This window comes from Anolis carolinensis, chromosome 1, assembly GCF_035594765.1.
Source record: "Anolis carolinensis isolate JA03-04 chromosome 1, rAnoCar3.1.pri, whole genome shotgun sequence".
Lineage (NCBI taxonomy): Eukaryota > Metazoa > Chordata > Lepidosauria > Squamata > Dactyloidae > Anolis > Anolis carolinensis.
Genome location: NC_085841.1, coordinates 33,502,589 through 33,528,208, shown reverse-complemented (window position 1 = coordinate 33,528,208; position 25,620 = coordinate 33,502,589). Strand labels below are relative to the sequence as shown.

General features: G+C 38.1%; 1 protein-coding gene across 1 annotated transcript in view; it reads left to right on the top strand.

The window, feature by feature from the left end:
- The window catches only part of ush2a (usherin), a 617,513-nt gene that overhangs the window by 165,028 nt on the left and 426,865 nt on the right, over positions 1-25,620 (top strand). Inside the window, exons 23-26 of the mRNA XM_003216022.4 lie at positions 11,824-11,954; positions 19,592-19,718; positions 22,881-22,982; positions 23,500-23,688. Of these exons, the coding sequence (XP_003216070.2) occupies positions 11,824-11,954; positions 19,592-19,718; positions 22,881-22,982; positions 23,500-23,688 (549 nt within the window). The remainder of the gene's footprint in view (positions 1-11,823; positions 11,955-19,591; positions 19,719-22,880; positions 22,983-23,499; positions 23,689-25,620) is intronic.

Here is a 25,620-nt window from a genome sequence, read left to right as displayed (position 1 = left end):
CCAGGGATGTTGTGACAGCTGGCATGCCTCACCTGCCATCCTCTTTTCAGGTTTTCCTTCCCAGGAGCCCTTGCATCCTGTGCATTTTGGCACACTCAGCCAGGCAGCCAATCTGGGGCGCACGGGCCCCGCTTCATTCCAGTGCTGGGGGCTGTCAAAAGTTCAACATACTCTACATATAATTTTAATTTTAATGTTGAAAGATTATAATAGTGTGAGTCGAGTGTCACTGTACAGTTATCTGGAAGGCCTCTTCAAACAGAGTACCACTTCATTTGCTATTCCCAAATACACACTACAAATGGCAAAAGACTAAGCATCTATCAAGAATGCTCTAGGCCTAAGGTAATCTCTCCGCTTAAAGATATTATATCAGCCAAGTTTATCTATGTTTTTATAAATGCAGTCATTCTGTGTTTCTCCTGTATTTCAAGCACTTCACTGGAGCTCTGTAATAAATCTTGTTGGCCTTTTTCTTCTTCTGAATACCAATTCTCTTAAGTTGTTCGCAAAACTTACTTTATAATTCAAATTTTGAGGAAAAAAGAAGCATATGTTCACATGTTACAAGAAAAAAAGAGGCATCATCAAAAGGAGAGAAGATAACTTCATACTCCTTGACATTAAAAACAAAAATTGTACAGCACAAAAGCATTTAGCTAGGGAAATCCATTAATGCTAATGGCTCCATTCTTTTTGTTGTGTTCATCAGAGTACTGATAGTACTTGGGTCAGCTTTTTATCGGTTTGAAATATTGACAGTAGGACGAGGTTTTCCCATAGCTATTCTAGTCCTATTCCGGTCTTATAACTTAAGTCATTTTGCAAATACTCCCATAAAGAAACAGTATTGGAACAAATCTAAAAAGCCTGAACTACTCTTTTTCAGCCACATGATTAATAGTAATTGAACAGTAGCCTGTTTTAAATTATTTGCTGGACATACACACAGAGACAATGGAGCTGTAATGAGTATGTCAATTTCTGTCACTATTTATATTTCTACTGTGTCCTTTGCATTTAGAGATACCCAAGTGGTATACAAAAGTATAATCATTGATTTGTAACATTGGAAAGACCTTAAGAGCAATCTAATGTAATCCTAGATATGCAGGATTAAACACCCCCAAGAGATAGCCTCTCTTTAAAGACCCTAAAGGAAGGAGAGCTCACACTGATTCTCCCTGATAACTGTATGGAACCCCTTTGATAATTTGAATTCATTGGTTTATGTTTTAATTGGACCTGATATCAGTTTTTAAGTGTGTTTTATGATTGTTTGGTTTTACTACATTTTATATTATATGTGGCATTTAATTTTGCCATTGTGTAAGACAGCTCTGGGTCCCCCTGAAGGAGAAGAGTGATATATAAATTAAATAAATTATGTTATAATCTCTGGCACAGCAGACAAAAACATTGCTACAACTTCTACAAGACATCCCTTCAGTTATTTAAATGTGACTAAATTATCACCTCTCAGTCTTCTCTTCTTCTAAGTAAATACCACCTCCCAAACAATTCCTCATAGTGCCTAGTTCCTCTCTTCTGAACATTTTCCATCTTGTAAATATTCTTCCAGTGTAGTACCCAGAGCTTGACACAGGGTGCTTCCAGACACTTTGTCATGGGTTTAAGTCCCCATGGGTGCCCAAAAGACCTGAGCTTTCCCAGAGGGTTATCCCCATTCCTGCATGGTAACTACCATGCTGGAATGAGGCCATCCCTACCCCCCCCCCAAAAAAAAGCCTTAAAATAAAATAAAACTTACAGCACAGCCATTAGGTCTCTCTGGAGGCCCCCTGGAGCACACCAATGATGCACCAGGAGGTGGGTGGGGGCAGAGTGATTGGGCTCCCCACCTCCTGGCATATCCAAAACAGTCAGTGCTATTCTAGCATCACTGGTATGCTCCAGAAGGCTCCAGAGAGGCCTAATGGCAGCACAGTAAGTTTTAATTATTTTAAGGCTTTTAAGTAGTGGGTGGGTGGGGTGCCATCCTCGGTTCTCTGGGCTTTTGGAAGCCTGAAGTACTGCGGTGGGCTGTGGGGACTGATCCCAGGACTACAGAAGCAGTCCCGAGGGTCAGTCCCCACTGGTTCTATGCTCCATTAGATCCAGAACTTTCAGGAAGGCCTGGGTCTAATGGAGTATCAAAGTAATTTGGCACAAAGCATTGTTTACCTGATTTGTCTCTAATTACTTCACTTTTACCTGAGGCATTGTTTGGATGCCTCAGGTAAAAGTCCAACAAGGCCCCCCTTTTGGGCCTTGTCTGGAAGGGTCCACGGTGTTTTAGGAGAGGTTTGACCAAAGCAGACTATAGTGGTAATGTTACCATCCTCACTCTGGGTACTTTATTCCTGTTGATGCAGTCTAGAATAGCATTGACTGTTTTGGATAACACATCACACTCTGGATCCATGTTTAACCTGTTGCTTACTAAGATTCCTCTCTTTGTCATATTTACTCTATCACCCATCCTATATCACCCATCCGGATTTTTTCCCCTTTCTTTTTCACACAATGTACTCAAATTACTTAGAGAAGACCTTTCCCTGATGATCTTCAGACTTTCAGAAATCCATGCAACCACTCTCTTACCAGAATACAAATTCTGTTTATTGCCCCCATTCAACCCATTACTGAATCCAGAAACTAATTTCCATCTGAACAGTTTCATCTGGCCCAAATTATGAGGCAAAAATGAACTGGATCTATTAGCATATTGAAAATGCCTTGCTCTCCCAGCGTAGAAAAAAGGATAATGTTGATTTTTTTTTAAAAAAAGCATAACAGATAAGATAGACCCCTCTGTGACTTTATAGCCCAAATATCATGTGGTCAAACAGAAGTTGCCAATGCTGCTTTGGTTCCCACTCTGGGAATAAGATACAAATGTAGCAAATAAATACATAAATGAAATTAGCTCATCAGTTAGAAGTAGAATAATAATATCAACATATTTTCTATGCTGAATCTACAAATAATTTAAGGTGCATCTACATGGGCAGGAAACCTCAGGGCTGTACAGACTCCACACCAGCCCTGGGGACAGCCTTACTGTTTGAATCTGTCCTGCCATAGCAGTGGAATGGAGTCCTGATTATCCGATGGCTGAATGGCTACCCTTACGCCAGTGATCCTGTCGCAATTATCAGAGCATCCCTGGAGTTCAAAAGAGCTTCTGGCTGTCCTGGAACACCATTGCTGATGTTTGCAAGGGTGCCTGCATGACTCAGAGAGGGAATGGGCAAAGGATAGGGGGGAGGGCAAGAAGGGCAGGCTATTCATTTAACAAACCTAGCAGTGATATCTAGGGCTAACCCATCCTAAAAGGTCCCTCCCAGAGTGCAAGGCTGGGGTATGATAAAACCACAGAAATTGTGAAAGTCTTTAACAACAAACCAGAGGGTAGAAAATAATCTGAAAGACAATCAGAAAGTTTAGACTTTTTGTTTTTCAGCTCATTTACAAGATTTGCAGGGCTCCCACACTAAAGAATTTTTCTATCACCTTTAGTAAGTTGATTTGTTCTAAGGAAGCAAACTGTATTATGTCTCCAGTGAAGAAGGTCACTGTGTCAAGAATAATTAGGTGTGAAAGGTACTGTAAATGCTACTGGATGAAATATTGTGTATTTCTTCCTTTCAATTATTGCTTCCTTGGGTCGAATCATTAGCATTTGGCAGATTTGTTGCTGAGTTTGTTGTTCTTCTTTGAAACTTTGGGTTACGTTGGATGTAGCTTGATTTTCTTGCACTTCTGCCATGACTTGCAAATCTTACTAAATGTCTTGCTTCTTGCTGAGCTTTTGTTTTGTCTGGTAAAATAATTTATCTAGTTCACGTGTTGCTTAAATCTGCAGCTAGGCTTCCTCTTTCACCTGGCGGAGAGGCATGTGACATAGCAGAATGATGGAAGGCAAAACTAATGGGATCAAGGGAAATTTTTATTTACAAGCTGGTAGGGAAATTCAGCCTGGTTAATATTTGGGTGGGAGACTGTCAATGAACATCAGGTACTGTAGTCTGTATTTCAGAGGAAGGAAATGCCAAACATCTCTGCCCATTATAAAGCTCTATGTGCTTCATGGGGTTGCTATATATCAATAGGCAAAATGAAGGCACATACAAAGAGAGGCTTGGAACCTGGTTTAATTTTTCTTCTTTTATCTATTATCTGTCTTAGTTTAATCTTTTCTCACATTCACTCTATTCTTCAATAAGCAGCCTTACTAGACACAGAATTTCTGCTTTTATGGTACATATCAATTCTTTCATTACTTACTGTCTAAATTGGTTGCTTTTAATTTTCATGTACCTACATTTTATTCATCTCTAATTGTGATAAGTCTACTAAGGTTCCTAGGTCCTTGTCACTTATAAAGTTATCAATGTAGGTGTAACTCATCCTATATTCAGTGTTTTATTTTCCCTGCCTAAATGTAGTACTTTACATTTACCTCTGTTGAAATTCCTTTTGTTAGTTTTAGCCCAGTTCTCGAATCTGTCAAGGTCATTTTGAATTCTAATCCGATCCTCTGGGATATTAGCTACCCTTTCTAATTTGGCATCATCTGCAAATTTGATAAGCATGCCCTCTATTCCATCATCCAAGTCAGTTATAAAGATGTTTCATCATTGGGTACACTTGTTATTCCTCAGTAGGCCTAACTACAAAGTGGTATTGGTGGGATAATTTTATCAGATCTGTTTTGTGGGGGGAGAGGCTCAGTCCCGATTCTTGTGTGATGGCATAAGTAGAATCATAGAGTTGGAAGAGACCACAAGGGCCATCCAGTCAAATCCCCTATCATGCAGGAACATACAATCAAAGCACCCCCAATAGATGGCCATCCAGCCTCTGCTTAAAAACCTCCAGAAAATTCTTAGGCAGCATATTCCACTGCTGAACAGTTCTGACCATCAGGAAGTTCTTTCTAATGTTTTTGCTCTTTGGATATGATTTAGAAAGGCCAATGGTTGCATGTTAGATTGAGGAGATAACGAAAGGGACAGAAAGGGAATACAATCCAAGATAGGGCAGAAAGCAAGAATGCCATGTGGTGAGATATACTGTGATGAGTATTGAGGAATTCAGTTTGGAACAGGAATGATATAGACCCCTTATTGGTTATTTGAACCTTGAAGGGATTGAACTAATTCAGTTCTGGTCATGATATGTGTGGTGCAGCAAGTAACAGACTGGGCTTGTAATACACTCAGCCAGAATCTAATAATATGCTCAGACTCTAGAATAGCTGTAGTTAGTGTCTTCTTCCAGCTCTCACCTTTCTCCATATTTTGGCCAAAGAGAAAACCCTCACAGCTACAAAATGAAGACTGCCCTACTAGACAAAAACAACAGAGCATGTCATTATAACGAGATCTCTCATTTCCCAAATATTTAAAGGTATGCAGTTTCTGCTGGTTTATTGCTGCATTTTAAAATTTTTATTTTTTAAAAATAGTATGGTTAAAAAGCCCCCAGCATTAAGCATCTCCCAGTCAGATCCTATTAAAAGTATAAATGTGTATTGACTTTAATAAATACCAGGTATTGTTCTTGCTCTTATATTATGCACACTTATGGATATCACCATAATATGAATGCAGGCCAGCATTCAGAAGACATGAAAATATGTATTGTGATCCAGCTTGGCCACTCCATGGCAAGGCATTGTGCATTTTCCATCTTGTAAGCAGGATTCAGATAAGACTAGCCTTTTCAGCCTAACTGTAAGCAAAAGTTTTTTTTGTTCAATTAAATTGCATGCTACTCTGCCCATCACAAGGATGGGGATTATAGGATCATGAATGATATATTATTGGACTAATTTGCAGCAGGTTTAGCAAGCACAGAGGATGGTACTTGCAGTCAAGCTACATCCAAAGGGTGATTTCCACTTTGTATAGCAACCTTTTGTATTGTAGATGAACTTATCATGAGGTATTCTTGCCAAGATTTATTTGGGGGAATGGTTCAGAGGCCAAGGAAATGTGACTTTCCCAAGTTTACCCAGTTGGTTTCAATATCTGAGGAAGGATTTCTGGTCAAAGTTTGAAATGCAAAACCTTAGTCTTCAAGGTTGGAGTCCAGCACTCAAACCACTACACTGCTCTGGATGTTATAGTAATACAATGGTAATATTATAGAAATGTTCATGCCCACTGCCTCCCTCTCCACCCTAAAAATCTGTTGGAAATTAGGTGCGCTAAGAGTACCAGCCTCTATTTTACAGATGACTTGACCAACATTCTGCACTGTGTCTGTGGCAGAACTTTGTGCAGAAACCATCTCTCTTAATTTACTGTCCCTAACCACTACCCATTGTTCTCTTCCTAAACAAAACATCATTCAGCAACAAGGTGGGGGAAAGTGCTTCTAATACATCAAATCTTATCAAATGACTCTAAACTTATCTCGCCTTTGTTTTCACCAAGGTTTGCTGTAAATCTTCTTAACTAGAGAGCAACAGGACTGGTGTCCTTGCTAAAAAGAGAAGATTGATTTACTATATTCATACAGAGGCAGCTGCTTCCAGTGGGCACATGATAATGAATGTAGGCTTTTAGACACTCCAGAAAGTTTTAAAGATTGGGAGATATTAAAAATGTCTGTATAACAGGAAATCTTAAAAAGATTACATTCCCAATATTTAGAATAAGTGTTTTTTTAAAAGAAAACCTATAGCAATACATTATAAATTTCTTATTCCTCAAATACTTTAATTGATTGTTCATTGGGCTCGCTCAGTCCAAAGTAGAGAGAAACTTTGTACAGACATCATTAGTTTTTCTCCATTTAAAGATTAATCATGAAGAGCTCTGGCTCTTTAATTCTGTAATTTGTATATTTAATGGGCTGCTGCAGAATCTATGACAGTAATTAGCATAGCCTGAAAACTCATTAATACGCAACAACATGATTAATGCAACATTAATGCAAACATGACTGAAGTTATTTGGGTTATGTAGTAAGAAGATTAAAGCTAAAATGTCCTGTTTGTTTTACCAGTAGTGGGTATAATGGGTGGCAAAAAAAAAGAAAAAGAAAAAGAAAAACAGGTATCAAATTACTCACTTAAGCCTAGCAAGAAATACTTGAATCTAAATCAACATGATTTCCTTGGCCCGGGAAGTTTGATTGAATAGGATACTATTATTTTATATTTTTATTATTTTTTTATCCACCCATGCATCTTTTCCACCAGTATTGAGACTTACACTTTGGGGAAATATCATATATTCATTGTATTTTTCAAAACAGCCAACAGTTAGTACAGTAGAGTCTCACTTATCCAACACTCGCTTATCCAACGTTCTGGATTATCCAACGCATTTTTGTTGTCAATGTTTTCAATACATCGTGATATTTTGGTGCTAAATTCATAAATACGGTAATTACTACATAGCATTACTGCATATTGAACTACTTTTTCTGTCAAATTTGTTGTATAACATGATGTTTTGATGCTTAATTTGTAAAATCATAACCTAATTTGTTGTTTAATAGGCTTTTCCTTAATGCCTCCTTATTATCCAACATATTCGCTTATCCAACATTCTGCCAGCCTGTTTATGTTGGATAAGTGAGACTCTACTGTATCATAGAGAGCATTACTGAGAGATTGTGTGATATATATAGAGAGAGAGAGGGGGGCGGGGGAAGTGAGACAGAGAAATGAGAGAGAGAGAGAGAGAGAGAGAGAGAGAGGGAGGAACTCAGAGAAGGGGCTTTTTGTTGATTTCAAGCAATCCTGTTTTTCTTTATAGATCTACAACTCAGAGACCACTCACACTGCAGAATCTTAGCAGGTTGATACCACTTTAACTACCATAGCTCCATTCCATGGAATCCTGGTATTCACATGAAATTACTGCATGAGGCTTGTGGCATGTATTATAAGTTCCTTAACAATTAATTGAAGCACTCGCCATCACACATAATGTCATTGTTAACGCACTTCAAAGTAGTCTGCAACTCATTCATAGAATGTACTTTCCAATACTTCAGAAAGCACTTCTTTAGTGTGTTCAAGGTGTTTTCAGGTGATGTGGTAAGTTCAATGACTTCCTGCAGCAATTTTGGGGACAATGATGTGAGATTGTGGGCATTTGGGGATGCCACTTGGGACTACTTCACTTCCTCACCCCTAACAGCTTGCCACTTCACTTCTGGTGAGCAACTCAAGAGGACCTCAGGCTACAAAACCATAAATTTGTAATTTCACCCTGTTCACTTTCTTTTAAAATTGTTTTTTTTTAAATTCAAATAACTGAATTAAATTCAATACTTTGATAGCGACTTCCCTTCTAGATTAAATATTTACTTACTGTTTACAAGTTCCTTTGTCTGTTTTGTGAACGTTCTAGTGTTTGTAAGTTTGCTTTACAAAAGTTCCAGCTCGCAAATCCTCTTGTAGCCCTAAGACATTTCATGCCAGACTGTTTGGCAGGAAGACCAAAGTATGGGAAATTCAGCCTTTTTCTGCACCTCATAACTGGATGCAAAGATTCTTGTCTACTGCTGGCATAACCTATGCTGCTTCCTATTCATTTTTTCCTTAAATCGTACAACTAAAATTTTTGTAATGGTGCAAAGATTCTCCCTTCCGAAGACAAGTAGTTCTAGAAAGGATACTTGGAACAGCTTCCTTTTCAAGAATCAGGGAGTACATTTCAAACAGCTTGAATATTTTTTTCATGGAAAATCTCTAGGGCATTTGCTCTGGTTTTCTTTTATATCATCACACTTACACATTGGGTACCTGAGAGCAAAATCTTTCTAAAGACAACCGACAGTGCCTACTTTAAGAAATGAGTGATACATTTGAATTCAAACCAAGGTTTGATGGATTGGTCTCTGTCTCCACTTCTCAGGTCCCATCTACACTGCCATATAATCCAGATGATCAAAGCAGATAATCCACATTATCTGCTTTGAACTAAATTATATGAGTCTGTACTGCCATATAATCCAGATTATCAAATCAGATAATCTGGATTTTATATGGCAGTGTAGAGGGGGCCACAGATTGTCTGCAGAGTTCAGTAAATTTCACATTAATAAAGAGTTTATAGAATCATAGAATCATAGAGTTGGAAGAGACATCATGGGCCATCCAGTCCAACCCCCTGCCGAGAAGCAGGAAATCACATTCAAAGCATCCCTGACAGATGGCCAGAGTTACCAGTTTGAAAACTGGAGGAAGCTCCCGTACATGGGATAGGGATTTCAGCAGGTGTTGCTTGTTATGCAACCAGGTAACAAAGATCAGCCTGTCTTCCACATAGCCATAAAAGGTATGGAAGTCTTCTCCAATTTTCACTCTGATAACCCTACATTAATTGTCTTGGCCACTTCTGTGTTATAGAGGTCTGCCAGAGCTTTGACAGAATCACCTACTGAAGTGGCAGGAAAATCCCCAAGAGCTGTCAGGAAACTATCAGGTTCCATAAGCCTCCTGGAACGGAACTTCTTAATCGATCCTCCACCCCTGTGGAGGTTTAGAGTCCCAGTGAGTCTAAATAAGTCTGTTAGTGATCATTTCTCATCTTTTGATATTGCCTAATTAATTATATAAATAATGTTTGCCTTTTAATATGTATGCAAACTACCCTCTGGGGAGAGAGGGAGGTCTAGAAATAATAATAATAATAATAATAATAATAATAATAATAATAATAATAATAATAATAATAATAATAAATTAACAACAGCAACAACAATAACAACAGAAGGTTCCAGACACGTTTGAAGAAAGGTGAATGTACACATTTCAAAGTGTGGATAGCACTGCTAAAACAAGCTTTAGTCAATGGAAGAATATTTTGAAACAATCATAGAATTTAAAATGTGCAGAAACATGTATTTGTTTAAAAACAAAAACAAAAATGAATTTAATTCTGTAAAAGCAAAGAAAGGAAGGTTGATTCTCAATAGCTCAAGACAATGCAAAGCGGCCTCTTTCTCTTCCAGAGGTATTGTCCTCTGTGAAGAAACCAGGAACTCCTCTTATTGTGTTATTAGGTTTCTATTCCACCTCCCCTTTATTTTCAACCATTTTCTATATTTAGATAGAAAATCAACTAAATGATAAATATAAATGATCAGAAATTAAGGAAGCTTGATATTATCCTGAGGACAAGTTTCCCCTGTTCCCCCTCCAATTCCCTTGTTTTCTTTTGGATCCCAAGCCCTTGAAATGTTACGGGGACATAAAAGAGCTTTTAATTATATCTGGCATCATGTTTACTCAAAGTTTTTTGTCACATAGCTTTGAACAGCAGTTTTAATAGTATGATTGATGCTCATTATCTCAAGTGAATTTTTTAATATTTGTGAGTACCTTGCGGTGCACTAGGTGACAACCTGTTGCATGATTAAAGCATTGGGGCCAAAGGACACTGTTTGTGGCATGAGATAATTAGGAGTGTTATATAATATGAATATGTGCTACAGATACAATTATTTAATTTTTCATAATAGATACTATCTATAAAAAAGAGCTTCAATTACTTATTATGTTCTGCCTGGCAAAGGGAAAATGAATGTGAGAAAGTGGATTCATTTGATACAGCTGGGTAAAACCCAATAAATTAGTCTATTCTTTGTTTAATGTGCTAAAGGGAACTAATAATGACATGAGTATCAAAATATATGAAATTAACAGCACATTGCTAATTATAAACTCTCCTGTTAAAGATGATGTAGAATCCTACAAATATTTTCAATATTTGGAGGAATCTTCACCATCTCATCAAATGGTCATTGAGCTGACACCTCCAGGATTTCATATCACAGCTTTTGGCTGTTTTCAGTCTCTATGCAGGGAGTGATCAAAATTATCTCATGGTTTATACATTTTTATACCTTTAACCCAGGAAGAAGTGAATTATTTAAATGTGTTCTCCAGTTTTCAAATTAAATGCACTTTATTACATGACATTCAACCCTCTTATCAGAGTGAATGAGTCAGCATGGTGCAGTGGTTTGAATGTTGGACCATGAATCTGTAGACCAGGGTTCAAATTCCTCCTCAGCTATGGAACACATTGCATGGCCTCACTCTCCGAAACCTTAGGTATAGAGCAGGCATGGGCAAACTTTGACTGGTAGGTTGGTAGGAACTATGGGAGTTGAAGCTCAAAACACCTGGAGAGCCAAAGGTGCTAAATGCCTGGCTTAGTGGAAGGTAATGGCAATTCTCCTTGGAGCAAATTGTGCCAAGAAAACCCCATGATAGGTTTGCCAGAGGGTTGCCATAAATTGGGAATGACTTGAAGGCATACAACAACAATCAGAGTAAGTAGTGCTGGAGCAGTGATAAGTCTAGGGTTATATGTGTAACCTTCACTACATGGTGGTGAATCATTCTTTATTTCTGGCTACTCTTTCTGCAAGTGGTAGGGTTATCCCATTCCTGTGATCTGTCCTGTTATGGGTTTGACACCAGCAGAGTTCTTATACCACTTAAAGTAGATGTAGAAGCAGACATGTTTGAACTAAGAGTAGATTCATGACCTCTGTAGGAGCAGATCCACTGGCCACACAGAAAATACCACTTTAACCTTTAGTTTGATGAGATGTAATCCCATACATATTCAAAACTTAGTCTCTTGTATATGATTCATGCAGTTTACCCAGAGCTGGCATTTAGATGGATCATGGGTTGCAAGTATATATAATTGCAGCTTCTTTTGCTTCTCTGCCTAGATCATAATTCTAGCTTTTCATTTCTTATCCCATAGATGTATTTGCATGCTGCGAATGAATGCACAAGTGAGTAAGAAATGCCTCTTTTCTTTCCCAAACCAGGTATTAAAGTGAGTTTCAGAACAACAGAACTTGATGGTCTCATTCAATTCTCCATTTCACCTGGGAATCAAGAGGAATATATTGCACTTCAGTTGCGAAATGGACGTCCTTATTTCCTATTTGATCCACAGGTACAATAAAGTAGTAAAAAAATAGCATTACAGCTAGTTTCAGATATATATTTGCCTTTCATTATATGATAAGATAATTCTCACTTTTTCTCTGTATTAATTAAGAGGCTAATGGGTTCATCTAAACTGCATGTAGTCGAGTTTGTTAGGGGACAAGAGTTGAAATACCTATGGTTCCTCTGTGCTGAGTTATGAAGAGGTTAAGAAGTCAAATTGAGTTAAGCTTCAGAGATTCAACCATTTGGCCTCCATGAATTTCTAACATGAAGGATATATAATTTAACATCTTTGCAGATGCTGGCAGATCTTCAGAAAGATAATGTCAAGTTATGTAAAATGAAGACATTCCTTTTAAAATTAAAATATTGGATAGAATATGTAAAAGATATTTAATGTGAAAATGAATAGAGGTTTGTAATAAACATAATCAATCCAAACAAAGGATCTGATATGTGTGTGTATATACAGTAGAGTCTCACTTATCCAACATAAAGGGGCCAGCAGAATGTTGGATAAATGAATATGTTGGATAATAAGGAGAGATTAAGAAAAAGCCTATTAAACATCAAAATAGGTTTTGATTTTACAAACTAAGCACCAAAACATCATGTTATACAACAAATTTGACAGAAAAAGTAGTTCATTACACATTAATGCTATGTAGTAATTACTGTATTTACGAATTTAGCACCAAAATATCATGATATATTGACAACATTGACTACTAAAATGCGTTGGATAATCCAGAATGTTGGATAAGTGAGACTCTACTGTATATGTATGTGTATATATGTGTGTGTGTGTGTACACACACACACACACATACAGTAGAACCCCGGTAGTCCGAGTTAAACGGGCGGACGTCAGCTCGGTCAACCCGGATCACTCAGATTACCAGGTTTCCTCTCCGTTCGGCGGGTTCTTGGACCCAGGGAAGTGGCACACTTCGCGCTTCCCTGGGTTCAAGTGCCCGCCGAACAGAGAGGCTTCTTCTCTGTTCGGAGGCAGCTTAGATCCAAGGAAGCGTGCCACTCCCCTGGGTTCAAGCGCCTGCCGAACGGAGAGGCCTCCTCTCCATTCAGAGGGGGCTTGGATCCAGGGAAGTGTGCCGCTCCCCTGGGTCCTAGCCCCCGTCAAACAGAGAGGCCTCCTCTCCGTTTGCAGGGGGCTTGGATCCAGGGAAGCGTGCCACTCCCCTGGGTCCTAGCCCCTGCCAAATGGAGAGGCCTCCTCTCTGATCAGAGGGGGCTTGGATCCAGGGTAGCGTGCCACTCCCCTGGGTCCTAGCCCCTGCCAAACGGAGAGGTCTCCTCTCCGATCAGAGGGGGCTTGGATCCAGGGAAGCATGCCACTCCCCTGGGACCTAGCCCCCGCCAAATGGAGAGGCTTCCAGCCATGCGTGTTGCTAGGTAGACAGCAAGCTACCTAGCAACACGCACGGGGCACTCACCCCTTGGAAGGTGCCCCTTGCATGTTGCTAGGTAGCTTGCTATCTACCTAGCAACACGCACACCTAGCCAGCCAGGAAGCAGGTGAACTGGGATGTCCTTTGCAGCCCTCCCCTTCGTCCGCTCGGATTGCACGGAGGCTCGGACGAGTGGGGCTCGGAAGAGCAGGGTTTTACTGTGTGTGTGTGTGTGTGTGTGTGTGTGTGTATATATATATATATATATATAGTACCTCACCTCACATCTTGGAGAGATGAAAGTAAAATTATTATTATTATTAACATCACATGGCCATTAAGATGTTATACTTTTACAAGAATCTCTTTATCTCCGCATCTCTTTAACAGGCTTTGTAGTACTAGTTACCACGTATATGACTATTTCCATCTTAAACAATATAAATTCTACATCATCAGTTTCTCACATACTTTCCATAGAGGCTGCTAAAGCATTATGCAAACATTTCATAAAGGCTTTCACATGTTCAGAATTCTGCCCCTTGTGTCATATCTATAACTTTCTATGAATACAATCAGATATAATCAAAGATGCCTAAATTGGCATCTCTGAAAACACAGCAAGGATGAATTGCCTTGAGCATTGTCAGTTTCTGTTATATCCATAAGCTTAATAACAGGCATTTATTATGTGGCATATAATTTGTTTAGCATAGCCTAGATTTATTTATTTACAACATTTATACCCCACCCTTCTCACCCGAGGGGACTCAGGGCGATATGTTTATGTTTGGGGAAGTGATCCACTTACCATTCCATCCGTCTATTAGGAATAGCCCAGCTGGACAAAACAGCAGTCTTCATTGGTGGAAGCATGCCAAAGGATAGTCTGATCTGAGGTTCTACCTTGGCTGCTTTTATTCTCTCCTTAGCCCATGCCAAGTTATCAGTTGTCCAATCAAAATAAATCAACACAAAAGAGCTGATAGTTCCTTTGTGTTGATTTATTTTGATTGGCTAGCTGATATGTATGATGCCCAATCAAAATAAAAAAAATCTTTAACCACAAGCCTGCCTATGACACACTAGAAGTCTTTCATTGGCTGCCTGCTATTTTAATTGCATCAACCATCATAGCACCTGGAATGATATTATTCTTGGTCTCATCTCCTAGATGTGCTTTAATCTTGTATATAATTGAGCACATTACATCTTCTAATGGTTATTACAGATCAAAACTACTCACAGCATAAGAGTACTCTCATCATGCTTGGTTGATGCTTGAGTATTCATATTGCAGGGCTAGGCAAGATATGATTCAGGAGCAGCATGTAGCCTCCAAGATAGTCTTTGGGGCACTTCACTTTTTTCAAATTGGTTTTTTTTCTCTGTCTTCATTCAAAAGATTAGTTGTTTTTCCTGAAAGTTCACAGGAGCAGTGATTTACCTATTAAATTTTAAAGTCCCATGTACTGTTTAACACTAAATTCTACTTTTCAACCAGAAGTTCATTCCTGGCAATTTTTGTACACACGTACCCTGTACCATTTTTGGTAGTTTGTGCAGCCTTTATAGAGTCATGGAGCCAAAACTGGACCAATCTTAGGCCTCTTTCACACAGCTGAATAAAATCCCACATTATCTGCTTTGAAAAGGAATATTTGCAAGGGTGGACTCTGATAACCCAGTTCAAAGCAGATATTGTGAGAGTTTCTACCTTGATATTCTGTGTTATATGGCTGTGTGGAAGGGCTCTCAGTTGCCATTTCTGTAGTTGCCACATGTGTTCTATATCAAGTCTATAGTCTTCTTTAACAAATTCAGAATAGATCTAGTGAATTATTGGTTTACCAATAAAATTAAATAAGGGCAAAACTTTTGCAATGGAAATTCTTGATGGGATTTGGTACTGGTGAGATTAGAGCGAGGTGGATTTACATGTGGTAAACATCATCTATGTGTTGGAAGAATATTTCTATGTTCCTTTCTATGTTGATTATCCATATTTCATCAGTTCTTGAAGCTTTTCATTCCCATCCAATACAAATTTCAGATTCAAAAGGGGAACACTATAGAATGATCTATAAACAATTGCATACATATGAGACCACATCCAATCTAATAGTTTTATATGTATGCAGTCATACTTCTGCCATACTTCTGCAACTGTTTGTGATTTTGTTCTTAAAACCTCCCCACAAGTAACATTTAGTTTCATTGGCAAATTTCCTCCAGACATACAGTTTTTTCTGTTACACACACTTTGTATGTTATTTTTCATGTCCACATTCTGTACATGTTTTTAAACACAGTATTTTCTGAAAATATATGTATTATATGTATATTTCCCTCATAGTCAGCATTTTTGTACACAGTCATTTAGAAATAGATTTAGTTCTATGGGACATATGGAAGCTGTCAGGTCAGCAGAGGGTTTTAGTGTGTGCATCACAAGAACTCTCCAAATGCTACAACCTATGCTCAAAATAGATTCAACACATTGGAAAGCTTCTATACAGCTCACTGTAAAACAATAAACGGGTTCATTTTCTCACTGACATGACAGCCAGCAATCTCTACCAGTGTGGAGCAAATTAATTTTTTTCCTAATCTCTAATGAGTATGTGTGGATTTTTGTTTGTTTGTTTTAATGGGTTTCTAGGCACACACCTCACAGGATGATGTGGGGTCTGTATGTAGCTGTACTTTTCTATAATGTATTTTCTATAATGGTGATTCTTGTTCAAATGTGAACAATGTCATTTAATTCAGAATGCTTAAATGTGAGTACTATTGCTGAAATTCCTTTACTCCAATATGATTCCTATTAAAATTATCAGCATAGTTACAAAGTAAAGGAGTTGTAGATTGTAACTATTCAGCTTTTTACATGATGACGTAGAATTCAGAGGCATCTCAAATCCACAATGACTTCCTCCAAATGCGCACTGTGATTGTCTAATGTGGTTAACGTTGCTTATGGTGTTGAATTAGGGTGGCTGTAAATGTGATTTCTGAAGAATGAAATAAAATAATCCAGAGTGCTTCCAAAACATATAAAGAATCACTTTTGGAGACACCTGATCTTTGGCATGCAGCATCGTTTGTAACAATTTTAACGCTAACTAACTACACTTTGATGAGACAGCATTTAATAAAATGCTCATTAATTTCATCATTAGCAAGGGTATGCTAAGAAGTAAGCCAGTTTCTTATGTCACGCCCAATTAGCATCCCATGCTAGTAATCCCATTAGTATTGTTGAATTCACTAATGGAAAAACTAATGGGCATGCTACCAGGGCACATTAATTGGGCATGACACCAGTTCTGGTTTTAATTATTAAACTACAATAATGAAATGTGTGTTTGTAAAATATTAAAATGTTGAAATAGTATAGAAAACAATAAAAATAGTGTACAAAATACAAAGTGTTTTTGTTACATAACATGCATTATCATGGGACAGAACTTTTAAAAAATCTGTACCATACATTTACCATGATCACATAAGGTTTTAGAAAAGTGATTACTCTGATGAATAAACTGTTGGTTAATTACTACTCACACACCCTATATAGAAATGCTTGGGGCTTTACCCAAGTAATGTAGTAACCATGATAAAAGTGCTAGGCAGAAAAAGTCATAAAAGTTCTCTATTGTAACATGCAACTTTTAGTTGGCAATAGCATCTTCTATTTAAAAAGAAAAACTTGTACAAATGAAATTGTTGCTGATATATAACTCTTCTTACAGTTCCAGTATTCTAAAAAGATTCTTGTCTTGCAAGAATCTTGTTCTAAGATCTTCTATAGAGTTGGATGAGAACTCATTGCAGATACAGGTCTGACTGACATAATTGCCTGATAGCTGATGGTTGCTGAAAATCTGCTTAATAACACAGCATGTGTTCAGTCTACTGTTGCTATTTTTGTACCATTGTCATTCTGAGTACTGATAGTAATTTTGATTTCTTTGTTCCAGTTTTAGTTTTCCCCAAAACTCTGCATACTGAAAACCTTAATTTGGAGGTCTTCCCAGCTAATGTATTTTATTAAACACTATTTATGAAACTGCAGAATGGAAATCTTCTTGTAACACACATGTTTATTCTACGCTAAATGCATCAGAGCTAACATTCCATGTTTGTGTTGTTTTTAGTATTATGCCAGCATCTGTTTTTCTTTCTAAATATTTAAAATTTATAGAGCTCATTTGCCAGGTTGTTAGTCATTCAGAATCGTGAGTCTTCTGTAATACTTTACAATTACGCAGGTGTTTAGGGATATTTATTTTAATACAAAGAGAGAAAATTGTGATTAGAGAGAAATTTAGTTTTGTATACACTTCTTACATACAAATGCCACCAGAAAGCTGTCACCTTCAAAGGCTATCATGTGCTCTGTTTAATGAGTCATTGCACTTTTAAGGACAGGAGTGATTATTGGAAGATGGTCATCCTTTATTTATCCAAATACAGATTCTACATTCATTTTTGACAGTATATTCTTCCTCAAGCTACTTCATGTGGTGCTATAAAGAGCTTTCCATAAATAATCTGCAGCGTTTGAAAGAAGATGCAATTAGTGTCAAAAACGGTATTGATTTTTATGTCTTTGGATGCATAACTAGGACCCGCTAATGCCTCTCCATTCCCCCTCCTACATTCCTATACTCTAAAGTTAAAAATGAACTTTGAAAGAAGTAAGGAGAAGTTGAAATTTTGATCTTAACTCTATTTCAACTTTACTGAAAAGTAGGGACATTGTGGGAATCTAATACGTTTGGTTGTTCTGCACAATTGTTGTTCAATGGGACAACCAATTGCCTGAAACTTATCAGTAGATAGATGTGGAAGCTCAGAGGACTATTCCTGAGCTTTTAAAAATGTAGATATTTCCACCACTACATGTAGATAATATATATCCAAACAACTTGGTAACTCTGGCCTTTTCCCCTCGGCATAGCTTGAAGTCCTATATCTGGAAGGAGTTGTTCAAATGTAAGTCATTCTCACAACTCTTGATTCTGGTTTCCGAGCTCACTTCTAATTTTTCTGATTGTTTCTATATCCCAGTCCTAATACTTTGACCAGCACACATGGATTGGAGGCAGAATAATGGACTTACAATTTTTGACCAAACCTGAAACAACGAGTCCAGACACAAGGTCCATTTTATTTGACATACTAACTCTTTAATATTTTTACCTGGAAAGCTTGATAGAGAGGGCAAGCAACCTTGTGTGCTTCTTAGTTGGGGCAGGTTTGTCTAGCTGTGCTATCCTCCCCAGTCTTCCCTTGGGTGACCATGAGAGCAATCCAGACTTATGGGTTGTTCACCATGGCTGGTCTTACTTTGGAAGGCAGATTTAGGGAACATCCTCCCACCAGCTCAGAACTCAAAAAGGAAGAGCAAAGTCCCATGTCAGCCCCAACTCCCAGGCCCCAGAACCCAAAGAGGCCACTCCAGAGTACCACTCTTTACCCAAATGGTGCCAAAGGGTACACTAACATCTGGTATTATCCTCCAAAACCTTCTAGTGAAACCTAATTAAAGACACCAATCTGAATCCAGTTCAGAAACAGTATGGGTTAGGCAAAAAAAAATCCTCTCCAATGAAGGGGAAAACATTACCATTTCTAGTAGTCAACCAGAACAAACTCATACTGAACTAAGGTTGGGAAGGTATGTCATGAAGAAATTAAAGAGGGTTATATGAGGGTGGTTAGGATTTATATAGCCCTAGGCCCCACCTTCCACATTTTCCCAGCCTTGGTGGACATGCACTAGGCCAATTTTACTGGCCTCTATTCAGGAAAGCCATCAAAATCACCCCATGTCGCTGCATTGTCTTGGATTTGAAATAGCAAGACTATGGCCACCATCAGTAATAGACACTATATCAACTGGCAATTCTTGTTTAATTTGTTTTTTGCCTGAAACCAGTTTTAGTCTGCTGCTCAGTACATTGCACTGATGTTATTGAATGAGGATATGTGCAATGAGGTTATGTGTAAGGATAATTCACCACTGAATTGTATACCGAGTTGAAAAGTTTAATTTGTGAGACACACTACCCTGGTTCAACATCAGGAAGAATCTTTATATACTGTAAGATATTCTAATTTCAGTTTGAAATGAAATTACCCTTGCATCTGAAGGCTGATTTAACAATGACTCAGTGACTTAACTGGGTACATTTTTATTAATCATTTAAATATCTTTTAAAAGGGATCTGCTGTTGCACTAACTCCAGATAATGATGGTGGAAGACAATATAATGATAACAGTTGGCACCATATAATTGCTGTAAGAAATCAAGCGCTGGGAACAATCACTGTAGATGGGCAGTTCACAGGTAATTCTTTCATTACTATTAGTTCATAGATTCACTGTTAAATTTTCTCAAGAATGACTGCCACATTATTGCTATTATTTTTTAAAAAAATCCATGGATTTTTCTTTCATTGTTACTCAGCTCTCTTTTAGTATTTTAAACATTCAAAATTATTGTTCAGTGCATTACTATTGGAAGACCAAGCTAATTGCATAAACAATCAAAGTTATGAAAAGAATAAGAATTATAGTTGTCCCACCACTGCTGCTTATCATTCTTCAGATTTTGTCATTTCTGGACCAGAAACAAACACATGTGTGGCTTGATTCTTGTTGATCATAAGATATATAAATACCATTCATCACATTTCTTTCCCTTAATGAAAACGACTGCCACAAAACCTCAAGTCAAGCCAATAAAATGTGTTTATATTTGCCAGTTTGCATAATGGCTCTAGTGATAAAGCAAAATGATTTATATTCCCCACCATCAATTTCTCCTCAATTTTCTCAAGAATTTGCACAAAAATAGTATTTCCCTTCTTTATTAAGCATAGAACACATTCCTAATGCAAGACAGAATTATTGATCAAAATCACACAAATTCCCCTCCATCCAATTATTATACTTACCCTATAGGCATGGGAAAACTTCAGCCCTCTGAGTGTTTTGGATTTCAACTCTCACAATTCTTAACAGCCAGTAAGTTGATTGGGATTTCTGGGAGTTGAAATTCAAAATACCTGGCAGGATGAAGCTTCCCCATGCTTGCTTATACCTGTGATGACTCATGGGCATTGTAGTCCCATTCCTAGTGCTGTTGTGACTGACGAAGAGGAGAACTTGGGTTTTCCTCCATTTCAGCCAGAAAGGGAACCATTTCAGCCAGAAATTGAGCCTTTGCACCTGCAGGAGGTTTGTCTTCCAGAAATCTCCCAAACAAGCCCGGAGTCGAGTTCTCCCCCTTTTTCGCGCCGTAATTACATTCTCCAGCAGAAAGGAGTGCAACAGGCTAATCGCAGGAGTTTGAGAATAGCAGCAAAGCACTCAGATGATTAAGCCTGTTCCCATGAGAAATTTTAGGGAGTCATACATCTGGACACAGAGATTGACTTTCGTTTCTGGTTCCCCAGAGAAGTGTTCTCTGGTGGGGAAAACAAGGCCTATTTAGGTTCCTTGCTCCCGGAGGGATCTTGCGGAGTCAATTTCGTCAGCAACTGGAGTAGTGTGTGTGGACAGCTACTCCGCTTCCAAGCCTTTGTTCCTGATTCAAGCCTTCGTTTTCCAGCCTTGTTCTTCCACGGATTTTGCCTTGCTTTCCAAGACCCAGCCTTGCCTTGTTTCCCGGATTTTGCCAAGTAAACACCACGGATCTTGTTCTTGTTCCTCGTTCCTTGCTGTCTTGTATTCAAGCCTTGTTTTTCCGAGAGTCAAGTTATTTCCTAGCCTCGTTCAAGTTCTTGGACTAAAGGACCTTGTCATCTCCCCTCACTTTGCCTGGCAAAGTGAGTGTTTCGGTTATTGGATTACAACTTTGGACCTTAATATTTCATATTGGACATTGTTTCTTTGGACTAATTTTGACCGTTCCTGAAAGGTCTAATTCTGGACTATTTTCTACACTTGTTTTTATTAACTTTATATACTCCTTCAATAAAGATATTAGATAGATTCTGGCCTCTGTGTATGGTTATTGGTGCCCTGCAGCCGGGTCGTGACAATACCCATGTATAAGTCTAGATCTTTTCCTCAAAACATTGACTCAAAAAAACCTAGGTCAATTTATCTATGGGTCAATGTGAGTACTACACATATTACCGAAATAAACACCCATCCCCTTCTTTGGAAAACATGGTGAAAGGTGATTTCATAGGCCATTCTGCCAGAATCTAAAAAAGTACTTGCCCTATTTATTCACTCTGTTGTGGCACCACTTTTAGCTTTTTTGAATATCTGAGTGGAGAAATGGTTGGAATGGCCAGGGGTGCTATTCCCCCAAGTAGACATTGGTGCTTTCCCTTCTCTATGGAACAACTCAGGTCAAAATCCATAAATTTGGCCTCAAAATCTGCCCTTAACTTATAAATCAGATTAATTTAGACATTGTTATATATGGTAAGTCTACAAAACAACATAGTAGCAGGCTCATTCATTTTAAAAATTCTTCATGTCATTTGTGCTTTGCAAAGGAAAATTTATCAAAAATGCAGAAAATACCACTTGGCTTCTTACCCAGTAAGGGAGGAAAATATGGTGTTTTGATCTCCCTACCAAAGATAATATAAGCCAGAATAGATATCCCTCATGTTCAACTCACCTTATTGGCTGTTTGGTGCATTCCAGAAAATTTTATCTACAAATTTCCAGCCAGCATTGGTATGTGATCAGGGATTATAGAAGTGGTACTCCTAAACACTTGGAGGCACTAGTTTGTATATTTTTGCTTCACTCTAATTGAGCAGTAGAATATTTGTCAAAATAAGTAGTTAGATGAATTTATGAACATAATAATTCAACCTATTTACATGAATGAAAAACTGTTCACTATCATCTCAGATTTCCAAGTTTCTATGACCTCGCTAGCCATATATGCAGAATGGCATAATAGTGCAAAAGCAAAATAGCAAGACATAATTAATATGTGGCTATTTTTCAGGAACTGATGGATCTGAACATTTCATTTTTTGTAAATCATTTTGTACTTATGTTGATGATAAGACAAACATATTACAGGATTTTCTTGGCAAAGTCTATTCCATGGAGGTTGTCTTTGACTTCCTCAAAGGCTAGGAAAGTGTGACTTCTCCATGATTATCCAGTGGGTTTCCATGGGTGAGCACCAATTTGAACCCTGGTCTTGAGACTCATAGTGTAGGCTACTTCTATGAGCTTACAGACAGATAGGACCTAAATCCTATCAGAAGTAGTCTGTTGAACTCTCATAGCTAGGGAGGTATTGGCTCTCTCTAACCAGACTTGGTTAAGAATTAGTTGAGGCTCTTGCAACATTTGAATACTTTCTATTATGCTTTATATCATTTTCAGATAACAGATTACCTATCTCCATATTATTAGCCATTTGTTATTGTAATTTTTGTCATCTTCCAAATTTTAGATTAGGTATAACCATTTCTAGTTCATCATTTTAAAGCATTCACAGTAAACATTTGCCTACTGTTTTTAGGTTTCTCATCAGCTGCCAGTGGCAGTACCATCATTGGGGAAAACACAGGTATATTTGTTGGAGGAATCCCACAGGATTTTACAATCACAAGAAAAGACACAGGTGAGGAGACTCCATATTATTTTGAGATAAAGAGTCCCCATCTCTATTTTACATTGGAGTGGAAAACATTACCTACCATGCAGCTGCAGACTCATCATCCAGTATAGGTTTATGGTAGTGTTTTCCCTTTTAGAAAGTATTTGTTTGACAGCTACCTAGCCCCTGCCTTCAGTTTTCCCATGCAGTGAAACCCTATGTGACAAATAATAATTGAACCTGAGCAGATAAGGAAATATCATTAAATAGATTCAAGTAGTTAAATGGCCTAAGCCAGGTAAGAATTGCCAAATATGCTCTTTATAATTGTCTACATCCTCTACATTTTACGGGTGCTGTTTCTGCAGTTGTCAAAATCCTGAAACCTTCTCAAAGGAAGTTAGACTGGAAATTGATTTGACACTAGCATAGTAAGTTATTCCAAAAGTTGCAAAAAAAAAAAGTCTAGATTTGCTTTTACATGCTAACATAAACACTATGTTATATGACGTTAACGTTTGTTTCTTTATTTGCCGATTAGGCAACACTAAAATAATGAGGAAAGGATTTGTGGGATGTCTTCGAGATATATTCTTCAAAACAATGCACCACCCCTATGAAGTCTGGGAGCCTTTAGAATGGAAAGAGGCTGTGGAAAGATGGAATGTTTATGACAGCTGGGAAGGATGTCCCAGTGAGCTTACAAATGGAGCACATTTTCTTGGAAAAGGTATCACTTAATGTTAAAATTGTTTAAAACATCTGTGTTTTTCTTTTTTAGTATTATTGATACTAGTACTGTTGCTAACTGTCCTGCATGACCAGTAACTCATAATCATGTTTTATGCTATGTAATGTTTTTGTTTACATGTTGTTCACCACTTTGAGTCCTGATCTGAGAGGATAGTGGGATAAAAATAAAGAAATCATCATCATCATCATCATCATCATCACAACAGCAACAGTTCCTGCTATGTATTCTATATGTCTTACAATTAACACAAAACAGGTTTTAACATATTGAAGTGCGATCTGTCCAAACATTAAAAAATAGTACAAAACTCTCTATCATTTAAAAATGTTTCCTGAACGTTATATAGTATCTTTTTGGAAATACGACATGGTGAGAACTGTTATGATGTGGTTGGTTTGTATGCACACCTACTACAATATGTCTTCCTATATTAGTTGCCCCTGGCTTCTAGGTTGGTAACTTCTTATGATCCACATGCTCCATACCTGCAATGCACTTACTTTTATCCATACAAAGAACTTGAATTTTCCCACTTTTTCCAGTCCAGGAAAAATTGGTTTTGCACTAGTTTTGGTAGATTGAGTCTTAATTGCATCGTGTGTGTGTGTAATTATCCTTACAGATTAAATGGACAGAAAATGACCATTCCCCTGATTTTTTTCCACTGATGAAAATTTAGTTTGATCACAATATCATCTAAAGTTAACAATGTCATAGAACTTTTGTTGAACACATATTCACCTCAAAATAAGGTCTGCCTGCCTTGAGGTTGCAACTAGAATCACCGCATTTAATTAATTGGTGAATGAATTTATTTATTTATTTGCTACATTTATATCCTGCCCTTCTCACCCCAAAAGGGGGACTCAGAGCGACCTTATAGAAAAACAGCAATTAGATGCCATGAACTTACATACAAACAGTAAAAATAACAAAAATTAAAATAAAAAAATCAAACAATAATATTAAAACAATTATTAAAATCACATCATCAAGAGTCAAAATTCAAGGCCATTTCATTAGTCATTTCACTATTCCATATACTCATATTGCACTAACTTGTTGTCAAAAGCTTGGTCCCATAACTAGGTTTTTACTTTCTTCCTGAAGGTCAGGAGGGAGGGGGCTGCAGTGATATCACTGGGGAGGGAGTTCCATAGCCGAGGGACCACCACCAAGAAGGCCCTGTCTCTCATCCTGACTAATCACACCTGCGAAGGAGGTGGGATCTCCCCAGAAGATCTTAACCTCCGAGGTGGATCATAGGGGGAGATATGTTTGGACAATTGATAGTTATGTTCATTCTGGCCATATCTACATAGCCAAAATAAAGTGATTTCACTGCTCAGCTGTTCCTGGGAATCTACACGATGAACAGCTGCATTGGCAACAGAACCATTGCACTCACCATCATGAGATTTACTCTAGATCAGTGGTTCTCAACCTGTGAGTCCCCAGGTGTTTTGGCCTACAATTCCCAGAAATCTCAGCCAGTTTAGCAGCTGTTAGGATTTTTTTAGGAGTTGAAGGCCAAAACATCTGGGGACCCACAGGTTGAGAACCACTACTCTAGAGCTTCTGTGAATGCATAATTTCAGAACTGTGGAAAGCTGGATCAGCCTGGATCTCACCAATCCACTGTTCATGATTCCATTGGACACACTACCGTGTTGCTGCCAGTAAGCAGCTCTCTGGAAGAGGCGTCCTAGCAATGTTGCATTTCCGGTAATGTCACACCAGGATACGCAGCCATTTGACCAAAATTGCAATGTTGCCAGCAAGTGCTTGCTGGTGGCGACATAGTGATGGTGGCTCTGATGTGCCTTTGGACTGGCCAGATGTGTGGACACTCCAAGACTGCATCAGATAAGCTCCAAAGCATTTTAAACTATGCTAATCAGGTAAGTG